Source organism: Gouania willdenowi, chromosome 12, assembly GCF_900634775.1.
Source record: "Gouania willdenowi chromosome 12, fGouWil2.1, whole genome shotgun sequence".
NCBI classification, from domain to species: Eukaryota; Metazoa; Chordata; class Actinopteri; order Blenniiformes; family Gobiesocidae; genus Gouania; species Gouania willdenowi.
This window is the reverse complement of record NC_041055.1, coordinates 870,316-895,356: the sequence shown is the minus strand read 5'-3', so window position 1 is coordinate 895,356 and position 25,041 is coordinate 870,316. Positions and strand designations below refer to the sequence as shown.

At 42.2% G+C, this 25,041-nt stretch overlaps 1 protein-coding gene across 4 annotated transcripts in view; it reads right to left on the bottom strand.

Moving 5' to 3' along the window:
• Positions 1-25,041, bottom strand: part of mphosph9 (M-phase phosphoprotein 9) — a 31,592-nt gene that overhangs the window by 6,201 nt on the left and 350 nt on the right. For all 4 annotated transcript variants that reach the window (XR_003675296.1, XR_003675298.1, XR_003675297.1 and 1 more), the window contains exons 2-15: positions 22,417-22,670; positions 20,362-20,509; positions 20,178-20,267; positions 17,885-18,270; positions 17,305-17,416; positions 17,154-17,223; positions 15,790-15,893; positions 15,623-15,715; positions 13,673-14,091; positions 12,530-12,679; positions 11,445-11,532; positions 9,664-9,879; positions 9,056-9,103; positions 8,827-8,891 (exon numbers count right to left, since the gene is read on the bottom strand). Coding sequence is in view for 1 of the 4 variants with exons in the window: in XM_028463638.1 (XP_028319439.1) it covers positions 8,827-8,891; positions 9,056-9,103; positions 9,664-9,879; positions 11,445-11,532; positions 12,530-12,679; positions 13,673-14,091; positions 15,623-15,715; positions 15,790-15,893; positions 17,154-17,223; positions 17,305-17,416; positions 17,885-18,270; positions 20,178-20,267; positions 20,362-20,509; positions 22,417-22,670 (2,243 nt within the window). In the remaining 3 variants the exon portion in view is untranslated. The remainder of the gene's footprint in view (positions 1-8,826; positions 8,892-9,055; positions 9,104-9,663; positions 9,880-11,444; positions 11,533-12,529; positions 12,680-13,672; positions 14,092-15,622; positions 15,716-15,789; positions 15,894-17,153; positions 17,224-17,304; positions 17,417-17,884; positions 18,271-20,177; positions 20,268-20,361; positions 20,510-22,416; positions 22,671-25,041) is intronic.

Sequence of the window (25,041 nt, the reverse complement as noted above, 5' to 3'; positions counted from 1 at the left end):
TTATGAACCGAACTATGAACTATTTCATTTAGAAAGTGAACTTTCCCAACAGTGCAGACATAAACCAGGGGTGGACTGGTAATCTGGCATAACTCGCATCGTCCCGGTGGACCGTCGACCCAAAGGGTAACTTTAATGGGCAAATCGTGGCAAACGATGAAAAAGGGCAAAAATGTGAAACAAACAGAGGGGAAATGTAGGAAAAGTGGTATTTATTGGGTAATGGTGAGCTTATATGGATGAAAAGTGGCCTAAAAAATTAAAGGAAAGACAAAAAAATAAAGGAAAGATAAAAGTGTCAAAAAAGAAAAGAAAAAAAATGATATTCATTGGCAAAAGTCAAAAAGAAAATGTCAGAACTTGTAGAAAAGGGGGGAAATTACACAAAGAGGTTAAAAAGTTTCCCCCTTTTAAGGTTTTCTGGCAAAATAATAATTAAAATATACTATTGTATCACACGCTGAGAATCAGCGTGTGATACAATAGTGATAATATAGTTTATAATGTAGTGATAATTTAGTTATAATATAGTTGATATATAGTTATAATTTAGTTATAATATAGTGATAATGTAGTGATAATATAGTTATAATTTAGTTATAATATAGTGATAATATAGTTATAATGTAGTGATAATATAGTTATAATTTAGTTATAATATAGTTATAATATAGTTATAATGTAGTGATAATATAGTGATAATATAGTTATAATATAGTTATAATGTAGTGATAATATAGTTATAATATAGTTATAATATAGTGATAATATAGTTATAATGTAGTGATAATATAGTTATAATTTAGTTATAATATAGTGATAATGGCAAATATAGTGGCAACAAATCCTCTACACCCAATCTCAACCAGAAGCACCTGGGCACACCAGCCATGTTGTTTTGCCTCAGTTGCTATGTCGGAGTACTTCAGTCGCTTAAGCTCATATGCTTCACCAACTGCAGCTTCCCATGGTATCGTTAGTTCCACGATGAAAATCGACTTCTGAGAAGTTGACCACAAGACCAGATCTGGCCTGAGGTTAGTTGTAATGATCTCAGGCGGAAAGGTGAGTCTCTGGTCTAAGTCAACCTGGATTCTCCAGTCCCGGGCAGTGTCTAGGAGGTTTGCTTCCACTCTTGCAGATGGCTTTGCTGGGAGTTGTCCTGCTCCTACAAATGGAGTGGTGTTTCTGTGCTGAGGCATTGGAGGAGGGAAGGCGTTGTTGGTAGTTCTCCTTCCTTCCAGGGTGATTGCCAGTTGTCGTAGGACCTTGTTGTGTCTCCAAGCATAACGGCCTTGAGAGAAACTGGTTTTGCAGCCAGTGAGGATGTGTCTCAGTGTTGAAGGGGTTTGACACAGCGCACGAGAAGGATCTTCTTCAAATCATTGGTTAAGGTTTGAGGGTGTGGGAAGAACATCATATGTGGCTCTGATGATTAAGCTGATTTTGTTTCCTTCCATCTCCCAAAGCTCCTTCCATTTGATATTACGATGCTCCAGGTTTTTCCAGCTAGTCCATTAGCCCTGTTTGGACTGCGAGACTGCCTTTGCACATCGATCTGCTTCCTCTTGTTGCCGCACCTGAGCAACCACCAACTTTCTCCTCTGGGTAGACGTTGCCTTGTTCCATGTGGGTCTACTTGTCCCAAGTCCGACCCCACCTCTTCCATGCGGCACCTGTCCCACAATGTCTTCGTGCCTGAGGGCAGATTTTGCTTGCTGTACGGCCTCAGACGGGATCCATTTCCTCCCAGGTGCCTTTCTGGGAGCAGCCACTTGGATCATGTCATCTGGGACTCGGTCAGGGTCATGTTCAGCCTCACTTTGGTGGATTTAATCTCCTCTGTGAGGCTAGAGACAGGCAATTCCAGGACACTATGTCCATACAAGCCGATGTTGCAAAGGCAACGCGGGAGGCCAAGCCAATTATTGATGTATGAACTGACTGTCCTCTCCAACTTCTTGACTTTGGTCATGAGGATCTCGTAGACCGTTAGGGGCCACATCAGGCAGGGGAGCAATCCAAACTGCAGGCACCACAGTTTCAACTTGCCAGGAAGAAAGGTCTTGTCTATGCTGATAAGAAATTTGATGGTTTCTTCCTTCAGCTGATCACACTGGTCTGCGTCTTTGAGGCTTGCATTGTACCAGCGCCCTAGGGACTTAACCCGTCACTTGTCGGTGACAGGTGACAGGATTGTCGGCCTACAACCCAAATCTGTGCTAGTTTGCTGCTGTCAGTCGCATCAGTGACTGTTTTTGTCACAGTCTTACCTGGGATCCCTGGCTCTCATATTCCTACTCCGGTAAAAGATGCTGATCTACCAATCAGCCCGCTGGCTTGCTGTCATCTGGTTCATCGTGTCCCTCATCCACCTGCAAACTGATGCACTCCTCCAATACTCAGCTGCTGTACTTTTAAAACTTCGGCTCCATGTCTCCACTCCTCCTCTGCTGCCTGGGCTCGGGCTCCCCCCGGACATTGCTTTCCAGCCCCGTCAGAGGTACGTCCACCGTGGCTTTCGCCGTAAGTTCCAGTACAATGACTCTCATCAAATAAAGTCAATGTGGTCCACCGCACGTCGCCGTTCCCGCAACGCTGCCCGGGATGTTGACCACAGCGTCCTAGCCAGCCCGGCTAGGTTGGCTAACTCCGCGGCGGCTAAGACCAGCTCCACCATCGTCAGCTTTGGCCTCCTCAACATCCGCTCACTCAACACCAAAGGGCATCTGATCCGCGATGTTATTCTGGACCGAAAGCTGGACTTCCTGTGTTTGACCGAAACGTGGCAACAGCCAAATGACTTCGCCTCTCTGAACGAGTCCGCTCCACCGGGGTTTGTTTACATCTGCCACCCCCGCACTTCCGGCCGGCGGGGCGGAGGTCTCGCGGTGTTTCACCGCGAGAGTTGGAAGGTCGTGCCTCTGCCTGCTGCTCCTGTCTTCTCTTCCTTTGAGTACTCCGTCACTGCTGCCTGGACCTTCTCCTACAGTTGTTGCCACCATCTACCGCCCACCAAAACCTAACAAGGAGTTTTTAAATGATTTCTCTCACCTACTGACACATTTTTCATCCATATCTCAAAACACAATCTTCCTTGATGACTTTAATATCCATATGGACAACAACATTAATGTTCTCTCCAAAGACTTCTCATCCTGTTTAAATAGTTTTGGTCTACAACAACACATCCACTTCCCTACTCACTGTAAAGGTCACACCCTGGATCTGGTCTGCTGCTCTGGTCACACTGCCAGTGACTGTAAACCCCATTCACTCCCATACTCTGACCATTTGCTCATCACATTCAACAGAAACCTCTCTCTCTCCAAACTCATTCTCCCCCGAACAATTTCCTTCCGCAAAATCAAAAATATAAACATACACACCTTTTCCTCAGACATTAATAATTTCCCCATCATCAATCCAATTAGCCCACCTGACGACCTGGTTTCCCACTACAATCACAATCTCCATAACCTTCTGGAAACTCACGCTCCACTCAAAACCCGACCTGTTTCCTTCACCCACTCAGCACCCTGGTTCACCCCCGCCCTTCGTCTACTCAAATCTCAAGGACGACAACTCGAACGGCTATGTAACAAAACTGGACCCTCCATACATAAACAAATGTACAATAACCACATCATACAATACAAAGATCATCTCTCCTCTGCTAAATCCGCCTACTCTTCCAGTCTAATTCACTCCAATCAATATAACTCTAAAACGCTCTTCTCTCTCCCCACCAATATTACAAAACCCCCCCACTCTCTCCCCCACCCCATGCAATCTGCTGACTTCTGTAACTCACTCATGTCCTTCTTCGTCTCCAAGATATCCAACATCCACCAACAACTGACCTCACACGGAGCTGCTATTTCTGGAGTGGACTCCTCAGCCCCCCACTCATCCCTGGCAACTACATTCTCCGGCTTCATCCTCCCCACCATCCAAGCCATTTCCGATTTCATCGTCAAATCTAAACCCTCAACCTGTCAGCTTGACCCCCTCCCTACAGTCATTGCTAAATCCTGCCTCCCTTCACTTGCCCCCCTTATCACCAATATCATTCACTCTTCTCTCATCACTGGTACTGTCCCTCTCTCATTCAAAACTGCCATAGTCACACCCATCCTAAAAAAACCTGGTCTGGATCCCACCAACTTCAACAACCTCCGTCCCATTTCAAATCTCCCCTTCATCTCCAAAATACTTGAAAAATCTGTCGCCGCCCAACTCCACAATCATCTCATCACGAACAATATTTACGAGCAGTTTCAATCCGGTTTTCGTTCCCTTCACAGCACTGAAACAGCCCTCCTGAAAATTACCAACGACCTCCTCATAGCTTCAGACTCTGGTCTACTCTCCATTCTCATTCTCCTCGACCTCACCGCAGCTTTCGATACAATTTCTCACTCCATTCTCCTTGACAGACTCTCCTCAATCGGCATCACTCACACCCCCTTCGCCTGGTTTACTTCCTATCTTTCTGGCCGTACACAATTCATCCAACTCAACTCTCACAAGTCCAACACTTTCCCTGTCCCTGCTGGAGTGCCTCAGGGCTGTGTCCTGGGGCCCCTCCTCTTCATCATCTACATCCTCCCACTCGGTCACATCCTCCGTAAACATAATATCCATTTCCAATGCTATGCGGATGACACCCAGCTCTACCTCTCTACCAAACCATCTTCTTCTCTTCCTCCTTCCTCCCTTACCCTCTGTTGACAAGACATTAATTCTTGGTTCTCTTCCAACTTCCTTAAACTCAATAGCTCCAAAACAGAAGTCCTTCTTGTAGGCACCTCATCTACTCTCTCAAAATCCAACAGTTTCCTTTAACAACTCTTCTCTCCTTCCTTCCCCTCAGCTTAAGAGTCTGGGTGTCATCCTCGACAGTACACTTACCTTCCATTCACACATTAACAGCATCACCCGGTCCGCTTATTTCCACCTACGGAACATTTCTCGTCTCCGCCCCTCTCTCACCCCCCACACCACCACCATCCTTGTTCACAGCCTCGTCACCTCCCGCATTGATTATTGCAATTCACTTCTCTTCGGCCTCCCCAACAAATCCCTCCAGAAACTGCAGCTCCTCCAGAACTCTGCAGCACAAATCATCACACGGACCCCCTCCACTCACCACATCACCCCCGTCCTACAACAATTTCACTGGCTTCCCATAAAACAAAGGATCAACTTCAAAATACTCCTCATCACCTTCAAAGCACTTCATAACCTGGCCCCTCCGTACATATCTGACCTCCTCCACATCGCCACCCCTGCCCGCACACTCCGCTCTTCCTCCACTCTCCAGCTCTCTGTACCTCCGGCCAAACTCATCACCATGGGGCACAGAGCATTCAGCTACTCTGCCCCCCAGCTCTGGAACTCTCTCCCCCCTGACCTCTGTACCATAGACTCCCTCCCACTCTTCAAATCAAAACTCAAAACTCACCTCTTCAGACAATCCTACTCCATCTAGACACACATTCACCACACCAATACTGTACTGTTTTATTCTGCTGCACTTGTTTTTATCTGTTTTTATTCTGCTGTTTTTATTGTGTTTATTTTAATCACTGCCCTGTACAGTGTCCTTGGGTGTTTTGAAAGGCGCATTTAAATAAATGTATTATTATTAACCGGCAGTTCTGACACCAACGGGATGGGTGTATCCTTGATGTGGAACCTCTGGTCCACCAGTTTACCTTTCGCAAGGGCTAAGCTCCTGGATTTACTAGGTTTAAACTTCATCCTTGCCCATGCAATGTTGGCCTGAAGCTTTCCCAGTAGATGTTTGTTGCATGCGACGGTTGAGGTCAAGGTGTTCATGTCATCCATGTAGGCATGAATAGGAGGCAGTTAATGTCCAGATTGAAGACGTTCTCCCACAACCCATTTGAAAGCTTGAATAATCAATTCCATTGCCATGGTGAAGGCTAGAGGGGAGATGGAACATCCAGCCACTATTCCCACCTCCAAAAATTGCCATGATGTTGTGTATTCTGTTGTTTGGATACAGGATTACAGATCTTGGAAGTAGTTTCTCACCAGGTTTGTGATTGTATCTGGGATGTGGAAGAAGTTGAAGGCAGTCCAGATGAGAGAATGAAAGACCGATCCGAAAGCGTTGGCGAGGTCCAGGAATAAGATGTGCAGGTCTCTTCCTTCCCTTTTGGTAGATTGGATTTGGTGCCATATCATGCTGGTATGCTCCAAGCATCCCGAGAAACCAGGTATGCCAGCTTTCTGCACAGATGTGTCAATCAAGTTGTTTTGCTTCAAATATGCTGTCATCCTGAGATGGTTTGCTTCGTCCAAATCACCATCATTTGTCTCCACAAAATGCGTAAGATGTTTGGGGAGTTTTTACAGAGCCGGTATGGAACTCCGTTTGGTCTTGGAGCTGAAGCTGCCCTTGCCTTCCTTAATACTTCCTCGTTGACCTCGCTCCACTTTGGGGGACTGTCGTCCAGTTGGTAACCTGGTTGAGGAACAAGTGGCATGTCTGGTGGTATGTCCCTCTGTTCATATCTTTGACTATGTGTGGGTTGTTTTCAGGTGGTCCTCTAACTCCCTCTTTGGCACGTTCAGTGACCCACTCTTCTCCTTTGTGAAGAGTCCTTTCACAAATCTGAAGGAATCCTTGTAAAATGATGTTCTCGCCCTTTCTTTTGTGTTGAGTCCTGAGATTTTCAGCTCTCTGCAGTCTTCCCAGGAGTCACTTCACGTCTGTTTGCATGAGGTTGACGCCCACTCTTTCCTCCGCTGAGGCTCTCTTCCATTGCTTCCTCAGCTCCCTCCTCTCTTTGACAAGGCACTGGATTTCTTGCTGTCCTCTGGAATTGGGAGGGGTTGTTGGTTTCCTGTTCTTCTTTTCTGTCTTTTTTCCAAACCTTTCTGCTCCGTAGGAGTAGATTAGGTCACCTATTTGCTCCAGTTTCTTCTCCACCATTCCTCTGATTCCGTCAAGAATCTTGCTCAGGTCTGCATCAATTGCTGCCCACTCTTTTTTGCTGCTGGACTTTGACCACTTTACCTGAGGCCTGTGGCCTTCTCCAAAGCAGGTTGCAAGTGATTTGGTTACAAGTTCAAAGATGTTGCGCAAGAATTACTTTCAGCCACTGGGGTTCTGATGCTCGGTGGACTGTGGGTTAAGTCCTGCCGCTGAGCTTCACTCGCCTGACTTGACCTTTGTCTTAAAAGACAATGGTCAATAGGAGGTCCCGGCCTCACTTTTTTCAAGCACTTCATCCGCCCTTGATGTATTCTTAGCCCTCTGATGGATGTTATCTTGGACCAGCCACAACAACATACTTGGAGCTCCAGTCCTTCAGCTGATGTTACTTGCTTGGTGTCGATTATCTGATTTGTCGTTGTGTTCTTTCCAGGGTCAGGTACGAGGTTGTCAGCCGATGAGTCATCTTCCTCCCCCGCTCATGCAGACTCCAGAGGTGTTTTTCTCTTTGGATTTTTGTAGCAATAAGGGGTGGCCTTTGTGCACTTATCAAGCGACGGAGCCTGCCATCATGGACGGCTAGTCCATGACAGCCCCGTTGGGGTCTTTCCCTCCTGTAAGCCGTCTTTTTTTTTTTTTTTTGGATTTTTTTGGGCTCTAGTGGCCTTTATATGACAGTTGCTTGACAGGAAGGGGGTTGGAGAGAGCAGGGAATGACACGCAGGAAAGGGACCCAGGCCGGGAATCGAACCTGGACCCGCTGCAGGTGAGGAACTATAGCCTCTGTACATGGGGCGGGCGCTCAACCCACTGAGCTACACACCATCCCCTGTAAGCCGTCTTTCCAAGCCATCACATGGTCTTCCCTTGTTGTCAACTGCACTTTCACCACAGCCACTGGAATTATCCAGCTTATCAGTTTAGCTTATAGGACTAGTTAGTACAAACCCTTAGATAATCAGTACTTGGTCTAGAGGTGGGGTTAAAGGGGTAAAAGCTTCACAGGGGTCTTCAGGTGGGCACCCTCCTTTGTTGGTGTTTCATTGAAAGGCCCACGACACCAAAGGGCTCAACGATGACACCTGGCGTCCCAGGATGCCCCCTCTGCTTTTACCCCTCGATGGTCACTTTGCAGCCCAGCTAGGATCCTTTCTTTTGATCCATAGCCAGCTGTTGCTTTGTTCAGCAGCATCTGACAGTGACTTGACAGCTTGCCATAAGGCCTGTCCTCGCACTCCCATTCCTTTGAGAAGCTTGGTTGTAGACGTGGCAACAAATCCTCTACACCCAACCTCAACCAAAAGCACCATGACACACCAGCCATGTTGTTTTGCCTTCACCAACTGCAGCTTCCCATGGTACCGTTAGTTCTACAGTGAAAAGCAACTTCTGAGAAGTTGACCACAAGACCAGGTCTGGCCTGACTTTGTTGTAATGATCTCAGGCGAAAAGGTGAGTCTCTGATCGAAGTCAACCTGCATTCTCCAGTCACGGGCAGTGTCTAGGAGGGTTGCTTCCACTCTTGCAGATGGCTTTGCTGAGAGTTGTCCTGCTCTTCCAAATGGTGATAATGTAGTGATAATATAGTTATTATAGTGATAATAGTTATTATAGTGATAATATAGTTATAATACAGTGATAATGTAGTGATAATATAGTTATAATACAGTGATAATAGTGATTATATAGTTATTATAGTGATAATGTAGCGATAATATAGTTATAATATAGTGATAATGAGCTGAAAATGCCAGGGCTGTATATTTGGTCCCAGTCCATCCGTGATGTAAACTAAAGTTTCTAAACAGTATTTCTACCCCCTACTGGTTAGAGTTGGTACTGTCTCATCCTCTCACCTCTTTAACTCAGAAATATGATCTGTGGCGTCTACCAGCTTGTTTTCTGTTGACATCAAGTTGTTCTGAGGAGAGAAAAACATCAACAAGGTTTATTTTCTATAACAAATGTAACCTTTACTTTATTTATGAATGTACATAAAATATATAAATACAATAATCCAGGTGACAGAAAGTGACCAATGAGGAGGAAAACAGATGATTCTCAGAATGAGGAAGTAAAGTTTACCTTTACAGCCTCGTGTTCCTTCTTCAAAGAGTTGAATTGTTCCAACAACTGAGATGCACGCACACACGCACGCACGCACACACACACGCACGCACACACACGCACACACACACACACAAACACGCACACGTGTCAGTGACTCAATATGATAAAACAAAGGTTGATTTCTAAGCTATAGTTAAAGATTAGAAACATTAATGAAGCTATAAAAGTAAATCTTGGCTTGTTACGTTAAGGTTTCATTTATTCAGACAAACTTTTTTCAGGAAATTGACTGTGATCTCCTGACGTGTTTCAACTGCCAACTGTCAGTCTTCCTCAGAGGGTTAGGGTTGCTCTGATGTATCCTTACAATGTATCCTAACTCATAAGGATACATCAAAGCAATCAGCAGACGCCTCTAAGGCAGTCGAAACATGTCAGGAGATCAAAGTCAATTTCCTGCAAAAAGTTGTGTGAATAAATGAAACCATAACACATTATTTTGAAAAAAGAAGACAAAATGAACTCGTTGGAATTAAAATCTTGGCTTGATACGTTCAAACATTTGAAACTATAAAAATCCTAAATAATCTTTATTTCTATATGAATCCTTCATAGTGACTCACGTCCTGTAACATGTTGTTCTCCCTGGCCCTGCGTCCCTCCCTCTCCTCCATCTCTCTGCTGATTCTCTCCTTCTCCTCCTCCATCTGTTGAACTCTATCCTTCAGTCTCAGCAGCATGGCGTCCTTCTCTCTGCCTGATGCTTTGTTCTCCTCTAGACGTCTCTGTAGAGACTTCACAGCAGCTCCAGCCACAGCGTAGCGCTCTGGCCACTCAGCCTGTAGGACACAATCCAGCACTGAACAACTAATGCTAACACACCTGTGTCTACAGCATCAGTGGGCTACAATACTCCATTTGATTATTAGGGCCCGAACACCAAAGTGGTGCGAGGACCCTACTGTTTCTGTATGCATTTTTCTTATTATTATTCTTTTAACACTATTTTACTTGGATTTTTGAAGCCCTTCCCGGGGTTGTATTTTCATGAAACTTGGCAGGACGGTCTAGTTTGGTGAAAAATGGAATATGTAGTTTTTTTATGCAATTTTGGGACTTGTTAACGCCACCTAGAGTTTGTAGCTTTCCAATGGTTTGAACTAGCTAACTGGCATTCAGTAGTATATGTAGGTATATGCAGTGGACTGTGACTAATAAAAATGTAATTTGGACCAATAACCTAAATTCAACAGGAAGTTGGCCATCTTTAATTTAGTGGGCCAAATTTAGCATTTTTTCCACATGACATTTTGAATTTATGTTCTTGACAAGTTGGAGACCCATTGTTCCTAAAAACGGTGAGTTTTTATCACATTACCAGGCCTACAGGGGGCGCTAAAGTTTAATTTTAAAACTGGACATTTTTTAATAAAACTCATTCAATCCAGAGACGTTTAGAGCGTTACGACATCTCCATTCACGCCAAAAGGACCGTTTTTTTTAATTTTTTTTTTTTTTACAATGGTTCAGTTGACAATTGCAGCGTAATGCAGCTAGAGCGGAGTACACAGTTTGTGATGACATTTAAATAATCATATTGGATATTATTATTATCAGCATATCTAAACCCATTAACAGGTACATTATTAACTAATTATTAATTCATAATAATACAATATTAACATATAACGGTGTAGTGTATAAATATTCAATCAATGCAGTTATTGACGAAAAATTACTGAAAATCCCAGTTATGTCACTCGGAATCAATAACTTCCCGCCAATAACTTCAGGAACTATTTGAGGCAACATGAATCATGTGACGGTCAAGCATTTCAAACTTCCATTGTCGCAACTCTCTCTCTACACAGTTCTGATTCAATCAAAACCCAAAGTCATGAGCAGAACGGGAAACACGTTCCGCACGCAATGACAATTCACACGGTACGTCTTACTGCCCCCTAGAGGTGATAGAAAAACACTTTTTTCATCCCACACATATTTCCCAAATGTGATTAGAAATGCTCTGAACAAGTTGATAATTTATTTGTCAGGAAGACGATGAATTTTTACAGAACGCACTTCCTCTGGAAGAGCGCAATTCGCCCCACGCTTTGAAAACCCTAGTTCTAGAGCACAAGGACATTTTATGAAACAATCATTTTCACCGGCACCACACAGACGTTGACGGGAGACAGATGCACCACTCCGCAACCAGACCTCGTGCCGTACGAAATGAAGTTTGACTTTGAAAGCGGCCGGTAGGAAGGAGTGACCTCGTGGCTTTATGGGCGTGGCAGGTGCAGGGCAGTTTTAATTTCATTTGTGTCTCATTAATTAGGATGTAAATATTTAACAGCTGCTTCAGTGTGAATAAATGTAACTGTGAGAAACCAAAGGTTACCATCTTCTTCTCCAGAGAGCTGTTCACTGTCTCCAACTCCTGCACACGTTGAGTGGCCTCAGACAGAGCTTTCTCCAGATGTTTACACCTAAAGGTCAACAACAACAACAACACACCGTTTTACTACACATTAAAATCTAACACACACTGAGTGTTTTCTCTTTGTAAACTCTTCACAAATATTAGAAACAAGGACGTCCTAGAGGTCAGGCCAGGAGGGCTCATTCTGTGCAGCCCCCAAAGTTAACGCACCACATGACAGGAAAATACACAAAAGAGCAAAAATATACACACAAAAAAAGAAAATTATACAAAATGACAAAAAAAATACAAAACAACTCCAAAAAATGACAATAAATTTACTCCCAAAACAACAAAATTACAAAAAACTATACAACACACGCAACAGACTATGAATATACATGCAAATAACAGAAAAATATTTTAAAAATGACAAAAATACACAAAACTAAAAGAAAAATACACAAAACTAAAAGAAAAATACACAAAACTAAAAAAAAATACATAAACTTACTCTTAAAACACACAAAACAACAATAAAGATACACAAAATGATTTCACAAACATCCAAAAGAATGAAGTCACACAAAATTACAAGTAATATAAAGAATGACAACATCAGACAAAACACACAAAAGACTAGAAATAAACACACAAATAACTGAAAATTATATTTTAAAATGATCAAAAAATAAAAACACAAAACAACTCCAAAAACGCACAAACTTACTCTTAAAACACACACAAAACAACAACAAAGATACACAAAGTGATTTCACAAAACAAAAAAACACCTAAAATTAACGACAAAAAAAACGACAACAAAACAAATAAAGTTACTCAAATAACAAACAAAACAACAACAAAAACACACAAAGCCTTTGACTTTTCCTGTGTTCATTCTCAGGTTGGTCATTACTCTAAATGCTTAAGCAAAGAAATACAAAATATAAATAATAATTTGAATTAATGCCTTTATTTTCATGATCGTGGAGCTGCTGCTGTCCTAGTTCTGGACTCACTGATACGTTTGTGAATGATGTTCTAAATCAAAGCAACAGAACCTTTGGGTGAGAACGTGGTTGCTCTTCTCCAGCTCCACAGGAAGCTCCTGCAGCTGGAGTCTATCTCTCAGTGTCTGGATCTCAGACTCGTAGTACGCCTTCAGGTCTGTCACGTGACGGGAGTGTTTCTCACGCAGGTTCTGCCTCAGTCTGAACAGGAAACAATGACTCAGCAAAACAACACAACACACAATGCAGATAAATTCACCTTATAAAGGATTAATGGGTTCTGAATTCACAATAAAACACATAAAAAATAAGTATTAATAAAAATAAATTAAACATTAATGCAGTAGTTCCCAAGCTGTCGTCATGGTAACAGGGGTGCAGGTCATTGAGCATGAAAAATCATATTCTTCAAGAGATGAATCACAATTTCTATACCATTTTTGATAAAGATACAAAATTTTACTAATTTTTTAAACTTTGTTGGAGTGGAGGCGGGGCCCTGAACATGTTTTATTCTTCAATATTTCATTATTTAATAATGAACATAATGAAACCAGATGTCTGGGCATTTTGAAAGCATTTTTTGTTAAAAAGTTTGAAGTAAAAAAAAGTTAAAATAATTTTTTTAGTAAAATCTACTTATTTTCAATAAATATAAAAATTTTTACAAAAAAATGACTCATTTAAAGTATAAATCCACTCTAAAACCACTTTATTCTGATGAATCCATATCTGATCAGGTATGAACTAATGTAGTTTATTGATCCTAGTCCCTAATATTTAAATGTATTGTATTTAGTTATAAATAAGTAACTGCCCTCTATGGGTTGAACGCTGCTATTACAATATAATGTTTCTATTGGCTGAGAATAGATCAGTCACTGTTGGCCCCGCCCCCTCCTATCAAAGATGAAGGAGGGACTGGTTTCCTCAGTGAGCATTGATTGACAGTTCCATGTGGAACTGTGGAGCACTGTGGGGGTGGGGCTACTGTGACTGGGTGTGACTTAACTACTCTAGGAGCCACGCCCATAATCAAGGCTTTTTTTTAAAATTTCCCCCAAATGACAAATCAGCAGAACTTTAAAAACCAACTAAAGACAACATGGGAAAATGTGTTTCTATTTGTTGATAAACTAATTAATGTGTTTAATGAATTATTGTCCATGTTGGACACAAACATGTGACACTCACAGAGAGAGGATGACGGGATCTTCCAGCGGCGTGGGAGCCCGCTCCGTGCTTGGACTGACGGCAGGTCGTAGACAGGCCGTGGGCGCCCCCCTGAGGGTGCTGGTGTGTGTGCGGCTAGGGTCCTCCTCACTGGCTGGGTGGTGGAGGCGGTTCTTCTCCCTGGGGGAGGGGGCGTTCACCCAGGATCTCTGCACGTGTCCTGACGCTGAGACGCTGGACGTGTCTGAGATGCAGTCGGTGTCTCCGTGGCCGTGGCTGTGGCTGCCCTCCACCACGCTGTCAGGGCTGACGGGGGTCCCCACCCGGGGGGAGAGGGAGGGCTGGGCCACAAAGGAGGGGCTGCTGAAGTGGGAGGGGGAGGTGAAGCCAGAGGTTCGTTCAGACTGACGCATGTTGGTCTCTGGGTCCAAAGAAAACATCTGGAACACCAACAAATATATTAATATCCAATCAGAGCACAGACGTCAGAACATGTGAATTTATATTAAAGTATCAACCTTTGTTTATCACAACAATACAAACAGATGTTTGAATACATTTACTAAACAGTGATGTCATCTGATAGAGCCTGTGACATCACAATATGCAAATTAGACATATGTTCAATTCAATTCAAATTTTTTGATATAGTGCAAATTACAACAAAGTCATCTCAAAGCGCTGAACAAAATATAAAGTCCATAGTAAAAAGAAAAAACCCAACAAGATCCACATGAACAAACATTTAGTGACAGTGGGAAGAAAAATCTCCCTCTTTTTATAGGAATAAATCTCCGTTAGAACCAGGTTCAGAGATGGAGAACATCTGGTTCCACTGGTTGGCTAGTGAACAGAAGGACAAACAGAACAGGATAGAAGGATAGACCATCAGAGTGTTCTAGACTAGTTGATGATATGTGGTCCCAGTAAACACTTTTTATTTAGAAAATGAATTTACATCCAATAACGTCTAAACTACAGACTTTTGGAATTTTAATGGAAATATTTTTCCAGAAAAACATTCAACACTTAAAGGGTTAAAATCACATTAATGTTAAAAATCCAACCAAAGAAGAAAACCTAAAAGCTAATGATAGCAGAGTTAGCACAGAAGGATTAAAACAGATCACAGCGAGGCCAAGGGTCACATGATCAACACAGGATTATTTATTTCGTGAATTTTTGTCATTTTCAGAATTTTTGTCGTCAATTTGCGCTTTATTGGAGTCAATTATGTGCTTTTCGAATTTTTATGTGTTTTTTTGTTGTTATTTTGTGCGTTATTGTTTTTATTTTTTTCTGAATTTCTGTTGATTTTTCAGTCATTTTGTGTCATTTTGTTGGTATTTTGTGTCTTTGGAGTATTTTTTTAATGTGTTATTATTTTGTTACTTTTGTTGATGTTTTATTGTTATCTTGTAGCGATGTAACGATTAATCGTAAGGCAGTTAAAAATCGATTCATAGGTATCACGGTTCACATCGATGCTTTGAAAATTGAATTGCAGTATTTTTTTAACCAGCAGAGGGCGCTATCCAGAAGTGGAGTAGGCTTCTTCTTCATTTGTATTATTCCTTTATTTATTTCATTCAAGATTTATTTTTAGTTAAAATGCATTGTTTGAATAGTTTATCAAGGGATTCTTTTGACAATGAAAAATAAAAGAAAATAGTACAATATTTTCCCAAAAAAAATAAAGGAATATTTTTCAGTCATCATTTGTCTACAGTCCCATTTTGTAAAATAAATCGTGAGAGAATCGTGTCGTGAACCCAGTGTCGTGAATCGTATCGGGAGTTGAGTGAATCGTTACATTCCTATTATTTTGGGTTTCATTCCTTCCAACTTTTTGAATTACAATTTTTTGGGGGATTTACTTTGGGAAGGACGCACAAAATTAGACAGCGGGCCGCATATGGCCCCCGGACCTCCAGTTGCCCATGTGTGTATTAGAGGGTGGTCTAGTGGTACCTGTGGTGATGGAGGGTCTGAGAGCGCTGATCCGTCTCTTTGCCTGTTCTGATAAAGTTCTTTCAGCGACGGTCGAAGGTCTGGAGGCGGAGTCTGAAACCAAACAAACATCAGAGAACATGAAACATCCTCACACCTCACCACGACACGTACTAACATCTACTCACCAGGCTGAACGGCGCCTCCTGCAGGAGGAGGTGAGCACCACTGTCAAAGCTGTCAGGCAGAGGTCGGTAAAGGTCACACTCGTTCAGACGCCAGTAGGTCAGACCTGGAAAACCACGTTACACAGAAAGATCAATAGTTACCGTAACTACAGGAGTAGAGGACGCTTTACATCAAATTTAGGATTCACGCAGAAAAAACCACCATAGAGTCTCAAAGGTCTCAACCTTGGGGTCAGGACCACATTTCAGGTCGCAAGACACTGATAGGGGGTCTCCAGATGCCTTCAAGAAACTAAGAATATTTTGAGCCCATTTTTAACTTTTTTCTACAACTTCACCAAATTCACCATATTTTAACCTATTTTCATCACTTTTTCTTGCCATATTTTTGCTCCTTTTAATGTATTTTTGCTACATTTCTCCCATTTCTGACACTTCTACATCACATTTTAATGACTTTTCTACACATTTTTTCTACTTTCCAGACATGTTCATCACTTATAAACCATTTCTACCACTTTTACACCTAATGTCACATATGTTGATCCATTATTGTCACTTTTGACCTCTTTTCACCATATTTCATGATTATTTTTGAATATTTAACCGCAATCACCATTTGTCATGCCCATTACTTGCCAGTTTAAACTAAATGTTCCAATATTGACACTTTGAACCTTTTTACCACTTTTTCTGTCTGTTTTTATCCACTTTAATTAACTTTTAACCATTTTCTGTGGTTTTCAAAATCTCATTTCACCTCCTTTTTCACCATTTTTGGTCACTTTGAACCATTTTATTAGTGATTAAAACCATGATTTCCATCTTTAAGATGACTATAATAATAATAATAAACGTTCCTGGATAACAGTGGATATTATTCAGATGAATAAATAAATGTGGTTATCACAGATTCATAGAACAATAGACCATCATTTTACTGACTTTATGGATGGACCCCAAAAATCTCTCCTTTATTCCCCCTTATAGATGGTCCTGTCTCCACATGACTGTTCTTCAATGTTCATGTCTGTGTTCAACCACCTTCAGCTACAGTGGGGGTCCCTGCTCTCTGGGACCTTTATTTTGGAGGGTCCCCGCTCTCTGGGACCTTTATTTTGGAGGGTCCCCACTCTCTGGGACCTTTATTTTGGAGGGTTGAGGGCTGAAAAGGTTGAGAACCTTTGGTGAAAAGAGACGACGCAGTCCAACAACATGACCCTATCTGATCATTAAAACGACACGTCTTACACTCTGAAATTACAGTACTGCTGTGTGTGTGTGTGTGTGTGTGTGTGTGTGTGTGTGTGTGTGTGTGTGTGTGTGTGTGTGTGTGTGTGTGTCTAATAATGTGGAGGTGTTACCTGAAGCCTCAGACATGAGGCTGTCACTCCTCCTCAGTAGGAAGGAGCTGGGAGAGGAGAACGTCTGGTGCTGAAACCATAAAGGAAAGAGGATCAGATGATGATGAATGATGATGGTGATGATCCAGTGAGAGAATGAGATCTGATCTACCTGGTCCTGGTCCTCCAGTGTAGCTGGTTTAGTGGAATCTGATGAATCTGCTCCAGGTTTGATCCTCCTAGGTCTGAGTTTATGTCTCTGAGCCCAGGACGTGAGCTGCTGGCTGCACACACAATAATAATAACAATAATAATAATAATAATAATAATAGTATTACTATTATTATTAATAATAATGCCTTTTTCTCCTCTCCCCTCCTGTTTTTCCCACTTTTCATCTAAATATGTTGGTACCGCAGATGGCTGCATCGGTGCGTAGATGTGTGTTCTACGCACCAGCTTTTTAAAGTTTTTTAAACTGTACCTGTTGAAGAAAATATTTTCTGATTCTGATTCTAAATAAAGTGTTTGTTAATGTCAAATGGTTCAAAAGAAACTTGTTTTCTTTTAATTTGAATTAAATTAAAACATGAATGATAGAAAAATAAATAAAATCAACATTGTATTTGAAATAGTCATGAGATCATTTATGCAAGTAAATCTATGTTTAAAAGAATCTAGAAATAAAATACAGTACATAACACAAAAAAATGTCATGAATAAAAGAGTCTGAGATAGAGTAATGATCAGACCTGTGTGTTTTCCTCTGGTGGGTCCGTCCATCAGTGCGTCCCCCCGCCCCCTCCACAGACTCCTCCCTCTCTCTCTGAGTGCTGATAGAACCCTCCTCTGAGTGCTCCTGAAGCTGATTGGACGAGCTGCCCCTCCCTGTGGATCCACAGAGGTTCTGGTCTGGATAGGGACCGGACCCCCATGCTGAGAGGGTCCCGTACCCACTGCTGAGGAGCGTAGCCTCCTGTCCTGGGTTGGGGCTGCTGTCCAACCCGGGGGGGGAAGGAGAAGGCCTGGTTCTGTGGTTGTGGGCGTGTGGAGGGGTTTTAGAGGGAAGTGTTGGAGCGAGGTCGGAGTTTGGTCGGTTCTGGAGCTGAACCAAGGCTTTGATCTCATCCTGGATCAGCTGTAGGTCACAGAGACAGACTTCAGACTATGGTTTCATTTAAAGGATCCTCCACTGTTTTTATAGATCTATCCTAAAATATTCTAAATGTCCTTATTAGTAGATCTATGTTTAACAAAACACATTAATATCAACCATATTCATTTAATAGCCTTTTAAAAATGGACTCCTTTACAGTTTGAGAGCCTGTGTTCCTCCATCTTAAAATCATGTGATTGATGATGTCACACGGCCCACTGCCTGTAAACATCCTATTGCTTTCTATTGCAGTGAAACATCCATCCATCCATCCATCTTCTCCCACTTAGCCGTTTCCGGGTCGCGGGGGCAGCATCCTCAGTAGGGAGGCCCAGACTTCCCTCTCCCCGGCCACTTCCTCCAGCTCTTCCGGGGGGACCCCGAGACGTTCCCAGGCCAGCCGAGAGACATAGTCTCTCCAGCGTGTCCTGGGTCTTCCCCGGGGCCTCCTTCCGGAGGGACGTGCCCTGAACGCCTCACTAGGGAGGCGTTCAGGGGGCATCCTAATTAGGTGCCCGAGCCACCTCATCTGGCTCTTCTCGATGCGGAGGAGCAGCGACTCTACTTTGAGCCCCTCCCGAATGACTGAGCTTCTCACCCTATCTCTAAGGGAGAGCCCAGCCACCCTACGGTGGAAACTCATTTCGGCCGCTTGTACCCGTGATCTTGTTCTTTCAGTCATGACCCAAAGTTCATGACCATAGGTGAGGGTTGGAACGTAGACCGACCTGTAAATAGAGAGCTTTGGTTTTTGGCTCATCTCCCTCTTTACAATGACGGACTGGTGCAGACTCTGCATCACTGCAGACGCTGCACCAATCCGCCTGTCGATCTCTCGCTCCATCCTTCCCTCACTCGTGAACAAGACCCCGAGGTACTTGAACTCCTCCACCTGGGGCAGAACCTCATCTCCAATCCGGAGAAGGCACTCCACCTTTTTCCGGTCGAGAACCATGGACTCGGATTTGGAGGTGCTGATTCTCATTCCGGCCGCTTCACACTCGGCTGCGAACCGATTCAGTGAGAGTTGAAGGTCACGGTATGTTGGAGCCAACAGGACCACATCATCTGCAAAAAGCAGTGATGCAATACTGAGGCCCCCGAACCGGACCCCCTCAACGCCCTGACTGCGCCTAGAAATTCTGTCCATAAAAGTTATGAACAGAATCGGTGACAAAGGGCAGCCCTGGCGGAGTCCAACCCTCACCGGAAACGATTTCGACTTACTGCCGGCAATGCGGACCAGACTCTGACTCCGGTCATACAGGGAACGAACAGCTCCTATCAGGAGGTTCGATACCCCATACTCCCGGAGGACCCCCCACAGGAATCCCCGAGGGACACGGTCAAATGCCTTTTCCAGGTCCACAAAACACATGTGGACTGGTTGGGCGAATTCCCATGACCCCTCAAGGACCCTGCTGAGGGTGTAGAGCTGGTCCACAGTTCCACGGCCAGGACGAAAACCACATTGCTCCTCCTGAATCCGAGGTTCAACTATCCGGCGGACCCTCCTCTCCAGTACCCCTGAATAGACCTTACCGGAGAGGCTGAGGAGTGTGATCCCTCTATAATTGGAACACACCCTCCGGTCCCCCTTCTTAAAAAGGGGGACCACCACCCCGGTCTGCCAATCCAGAGGCACTGCCCCCGATGTCCACGCGATGTTGCAGAGTCGTGTCAGCCATGACAGCCCCACAACATCCAGAGCCTTGAGGAACTCCGAGCGGATCTCATCCACCCCCGGAGCCCTGCCACCGAGGAGCTTTTTAACCACCTCGGCAACCTCGGCCCCAGAGATAGGGCAGTGAAACATTCAGCCTGATTTAACAAAAAACAGGAGGATCCCTTTCAGGAGAGGAGGCAGGTAATGAGAGGGAGGAGCTTACCTGTATCTGACACTGGTACTGCTCCTGCTGGGCCAGGATCTGCTCCTGGTACTGTTTCTCCACCAACTGGAACAAATGTAGCCATCGACTCTGAAGCACAAAACAAACCAGGATGGTTTCACTCAGACTGAATGGACCTGTGACACACACACACACACACACACCATCATCAAACCTTCCTCACCTCACAGTCCTTCCACATCTCAGGGTCCGTCTCCCCACTGCTCTGGATCTCCTGAACCAAAGCTCTGAGCGTCTCCAGAGAGCTGGGGTTGATGAACGGGAGGTTCTTCCCTCGTCTGAACGCTTCGTTGGTGCTCAAACACAAAGTTCTGCACAAACATTAGTTACACAGATCCTTTAAACCAGACATAAGCAACTCACAGCCCAGGGGCCATATGTGGCCCTCAGTAGAAGTTGGTGTGGCTCCCAAGGTAAACACAAAAAATAATAAAAATACACAACCACACAGCAAAAAAATGTACAATCACTCCAAAAAATATGACAACAAAAATACAGATAATGACAGAAAAGTACACAAAACAACAACAAAAATGTCTCCAAAAACAAAATAACAACAAAATTTAACAAAAATTCACAAAATGACAAAAATAGATACATTAAATGACATCAGAAAAAAACTAAAAAACACACAATATAAGAGGGAAACTTGTAAATTTGCCTCCAAAAACACATAAAATTACAAGAAAAAAGGTTAAAACAAATCTAAAACACAAAACAGAGAAAAATAGACTAAATTAATATACAAAATCACAACAAAAACACACACACACCCCTTTGTTGTACACCTGACATGGGAAAAGTGGGCTTAACTTTGCATTTCTACAAAAACACACAAAATGATCAAAAAATACACAAAGGTATATACTAGCATAAATCTAGATTAGCTCTTATCATGCTAACTTCCAGGATTTAATCAGTGTGTGCTGCACTACAAAGCTCTCTGGAGCTTAATCACTATGGTAATTAATGCTCAACGACTAACCTGATCGTGACCAGGTTCTGGCTTGGATGTTAGCGAGTCCTAAAGCCCCGCCTCCTGACCAATCAGATCTCTTAGAAAATGAACTGCCCATTGTTAGAAGATCCTGGTTGGTGCAGATCTGACAGCTGAGTTTATAAAGATTATTAATTATAAATCAATCCTTTCATTTACCGATGACATCATTTAGAAAAAATATGGATTTCTATCTGATGGACTGATCTACAGTCAGCTGATGAAGCCTGTGAGTCGGTCTGTGTGCACGGATGGTTGAAGTCATTAATTCATTAATTAATTCAATCAATCAATCAATCAATCATTCATTCATTAATACGCTGATATTATCAGCAGGAACATACACAATGTGTTCTCATCCCAGTGTGTGATAAATAGATCTACATGAATAGAAACACGTGTGTGCTGTAATAAAGTTTAACTGCAGAGCTCTGTCTGTTTATCATCCAATAGATTAATATCATAAATAATCTCACACTTTTACACATTAACAGTATCAGCAGCTTCCTGTCTGAGTTCTATCATTCCTACCTTTTCTGTAACAACAGTGTTGTTTTTGATCTGAATTATGGATTTTAATTATTCATCATTTTAAACTTCATCAACCTGGTCAGTACCAAGTTATGAAGTGGATCAGATCTGAGCGAGTATAAAAGCTCCGCCTCCTGCTGCACTGCACTAACACTGTTACTCTTCACTGTCATCATGGATTTATATTAATTCTATTTATTTAAGATCATAAACTGTTCCTCCATTCATTGTAAAGACCCTCAGTTTGACAGTTCTCTCTATTGATTGGTCAGATGCTGCAAGCTCCACCCCTTTCATGTGCGAGGCTGTAAACACTTTGCTTCAGTTAGCGTGTTGTGATCATAGGTGATCAACGTTCGTAGTACAGCTCCAGGGATTGTTTGGTTAGTTTAATCCAGCTAATCTAGATTAATCTAATCTAGATTAGTAACAGGCCCTAAAAGCTTCAAAGATATAAACTAAAGAAAACACAAATTAACAGAAAAGTCACAAAACAATAACACAAATACAGAACAATACACAAAAGGATAACAAATGACACCAAACATTTCCAAAAACACACAAAATTTAATCTAGAATTAATCATTTGTGTCAGTTTGGTGTTTGGTTGTGGTTAAAGTTGAGCTTTAGGTGAAGCTAAACGTCTCTTTTTTTGTTCTTTGTGTGTGTGTGTGTGTGTGTGTGTGGTACCTGATCTTCCTGCGTGCTGGTGTGTCGTCATCAGGCCTGTTCTTGACTCCGCCCCCTATCTTCCTGGAGGCGTGGCTTCCATCCTCTGCTGACGTCCCCTCAGAGGACACCAGGGAGATCTCGCTCTCCTTCCCCACGTCGGCCTCTCCGTTGCCATGGCAATGACTCAGGGCCGCAGAGCTGGACACGTCCTCAGAGACACTGTCATCTGTGGACATGGTTATGGACCCGGGTGGAGGGGGGCAGTCTGACAGCTGGGGAGGGACGTTTCATCAGTGTCCACAATAAAATATGTCTGTCTTTTAACAACTTTAAGAGCGTTCAGTGAGGAAACAAACCTTAATGACTAACAGTAACACAATAGGGAAACATTTCTGACTGTTTTTAGACTAAAGTGCGTGGGATGTACTGAACATTTGTTGAAATGACCCTATAAGCCTTTTCACACTCATAGGTCAGAGGTCAAAAGATAAAAACATAAACAAGCTCGTCCACTCTGTTGATATTTCCAACCTAACAGTATTTATAATGTTATTCCAGAGATCGTTAGCGTTTATATTATTAATATTACATACATTAGGACTACAGGAGGTGTCCAGCATTTTCCGCTGATGCCGATTTCGGCCGATCTGAGCACTTTTAAAAACGATGGCGCAGCTCAGCAGCAGTATGGTGGCTAGGGCAGTCCTCTCGCTTCCACACAGGTGAATGAAAACACCGACTACCTGGGTCTCCAGTGGGTGGATTAGGACTTTACCCACATATCTGAGCACTTTAGTAAAACTGATGTTATTAACACTATCAAAGAGACAGACCTCCTCTGATTCCACACTCCTCTCCCAAGCTTTCAACTTTTCTATTCTTATGTATTTTCTGTATTTACTTTATTGTTGTTGGTTTCTTTTTCTGACTTGTGTAATTGTTTGAACAACTATAAAGTGTTTCGCAGTTTTTAAAAATGTCTTATAAATAAAATTAATTATTATTATTATTATTGATGGAACAAGCGATATTTCTGAGTGTGAAAAGGACAGTATGAATTCTAACTTTGAAAAGATAAATTTACGAGGTCCACCATTCAATAACCAGGTCCAAGATTATTTTTATTAACATGTTATTTAAATTAAATTTACAAATTTGAAGGAAATGCACAAGATAGACAGGTCAATAAGTGAACTGGAGTAACGCCATCAGCTGAAATAGTTTGAAAAGTCAGGAAAAAGTTGAATTTTCAGCCCGTGTGCAGCATTAGCTTTAGCAGCTAACGCGGTCTTTCTGCCTCGGAGACCGATACCACGTTTACGCGAAAAATCTTTCAAGGAACCACCACTCAGACGGGTAAAATAATCGAAATCTCTGTCAGACTTGTTTCCTCCACCATCAGCCATGGAGAGTTTATCCCTCTGACCTTTGACCTACTGCGGAAGAACTGAACCAGAACGAGTGTGAAAAGGCTTATGAAAGCTGAGGTACTCAATTAATAAAAGTAATAATTTCTGAAAAATCGTACGTCTGCGTGCTGTCTGTGCCTTATAATTAATTACTTAATTAATTTAATTTTATTATTATTATATTTTATTATTATCTTTCTTTTCTATTATTTTCCTTCTTTTATCTTATTTTTTAATTTTTATTTTGTATCTATTTAATTATTTTTTATACTATTATTATTTTTATTATTATTATTATTATTATTATCATCTTGTTATTTGCACATTCTAGTCTAACTACTGTTTATATTTATACTTATGTTTATACTTATTATCATCTTTTCTAGCTGATTGTTTATTGTTGAAAAATTTTTGTTTTCACTATTGGAGAGAGCACAGTTGACCGAGTCAAATTCCTCGTGTGTACAACATACACTTGGCAAATAAAGATGATTCTGATTCTGATTCTGATTAATTAATAAAAACCCTCCAATCACAGATTTAGAGAAAGGAGGGGTGAGCAGAGCCCACAAAGGAGCCTCCTCATTGGCTGCTCTGATATATAGTGAAGCGCGTGCACGGTGCGAACTTGTTTTCAGTCGTGGACTCGCTTTGGACGCATAAGTGTCTGTTTTCCTTCTAGACAGCTCATCTAATGTTACATTTTCATATATTTAGTGAGCATCCTTTTGCGTGATGACGTGTTTTACCGGTAGTGCACGTTCAGCTCTCTTTGTGCGATTTCGTGCACTTCCGTGAGAGGAGGAGAGTGGGTGGGATTATCAGAGTCGGGGGCGGGATTTACGGTTCGATTTCAGCCACGCCCCTCTGTCATGGTTCAAGAATCAGGTAGTACAGCTTTAATAAAATAAGTTGCACCTCAGTCTCATGAACAACAATAATCAAAACAAACATTAATCTGTTTAATATTTACATATTAGGATTAGAAAAGAAGAAAGGAATGCTAACAGTAATTATAAACACTGACATATTATAAAAACTACTAAATAAACGAATAAACACACAGGGCAGATTCAATCACCTGTAATATTAATAATAATAATGTTATATTAATAGGACTGATTTAACCATCATTCATTCATTAACCAGTGACAGCTGAGGGAAGGAAAGAGGAACTATTAGTGAAACTAGTTAAATTATTAAAGATTAGATCAACACTGACATAAATATACGT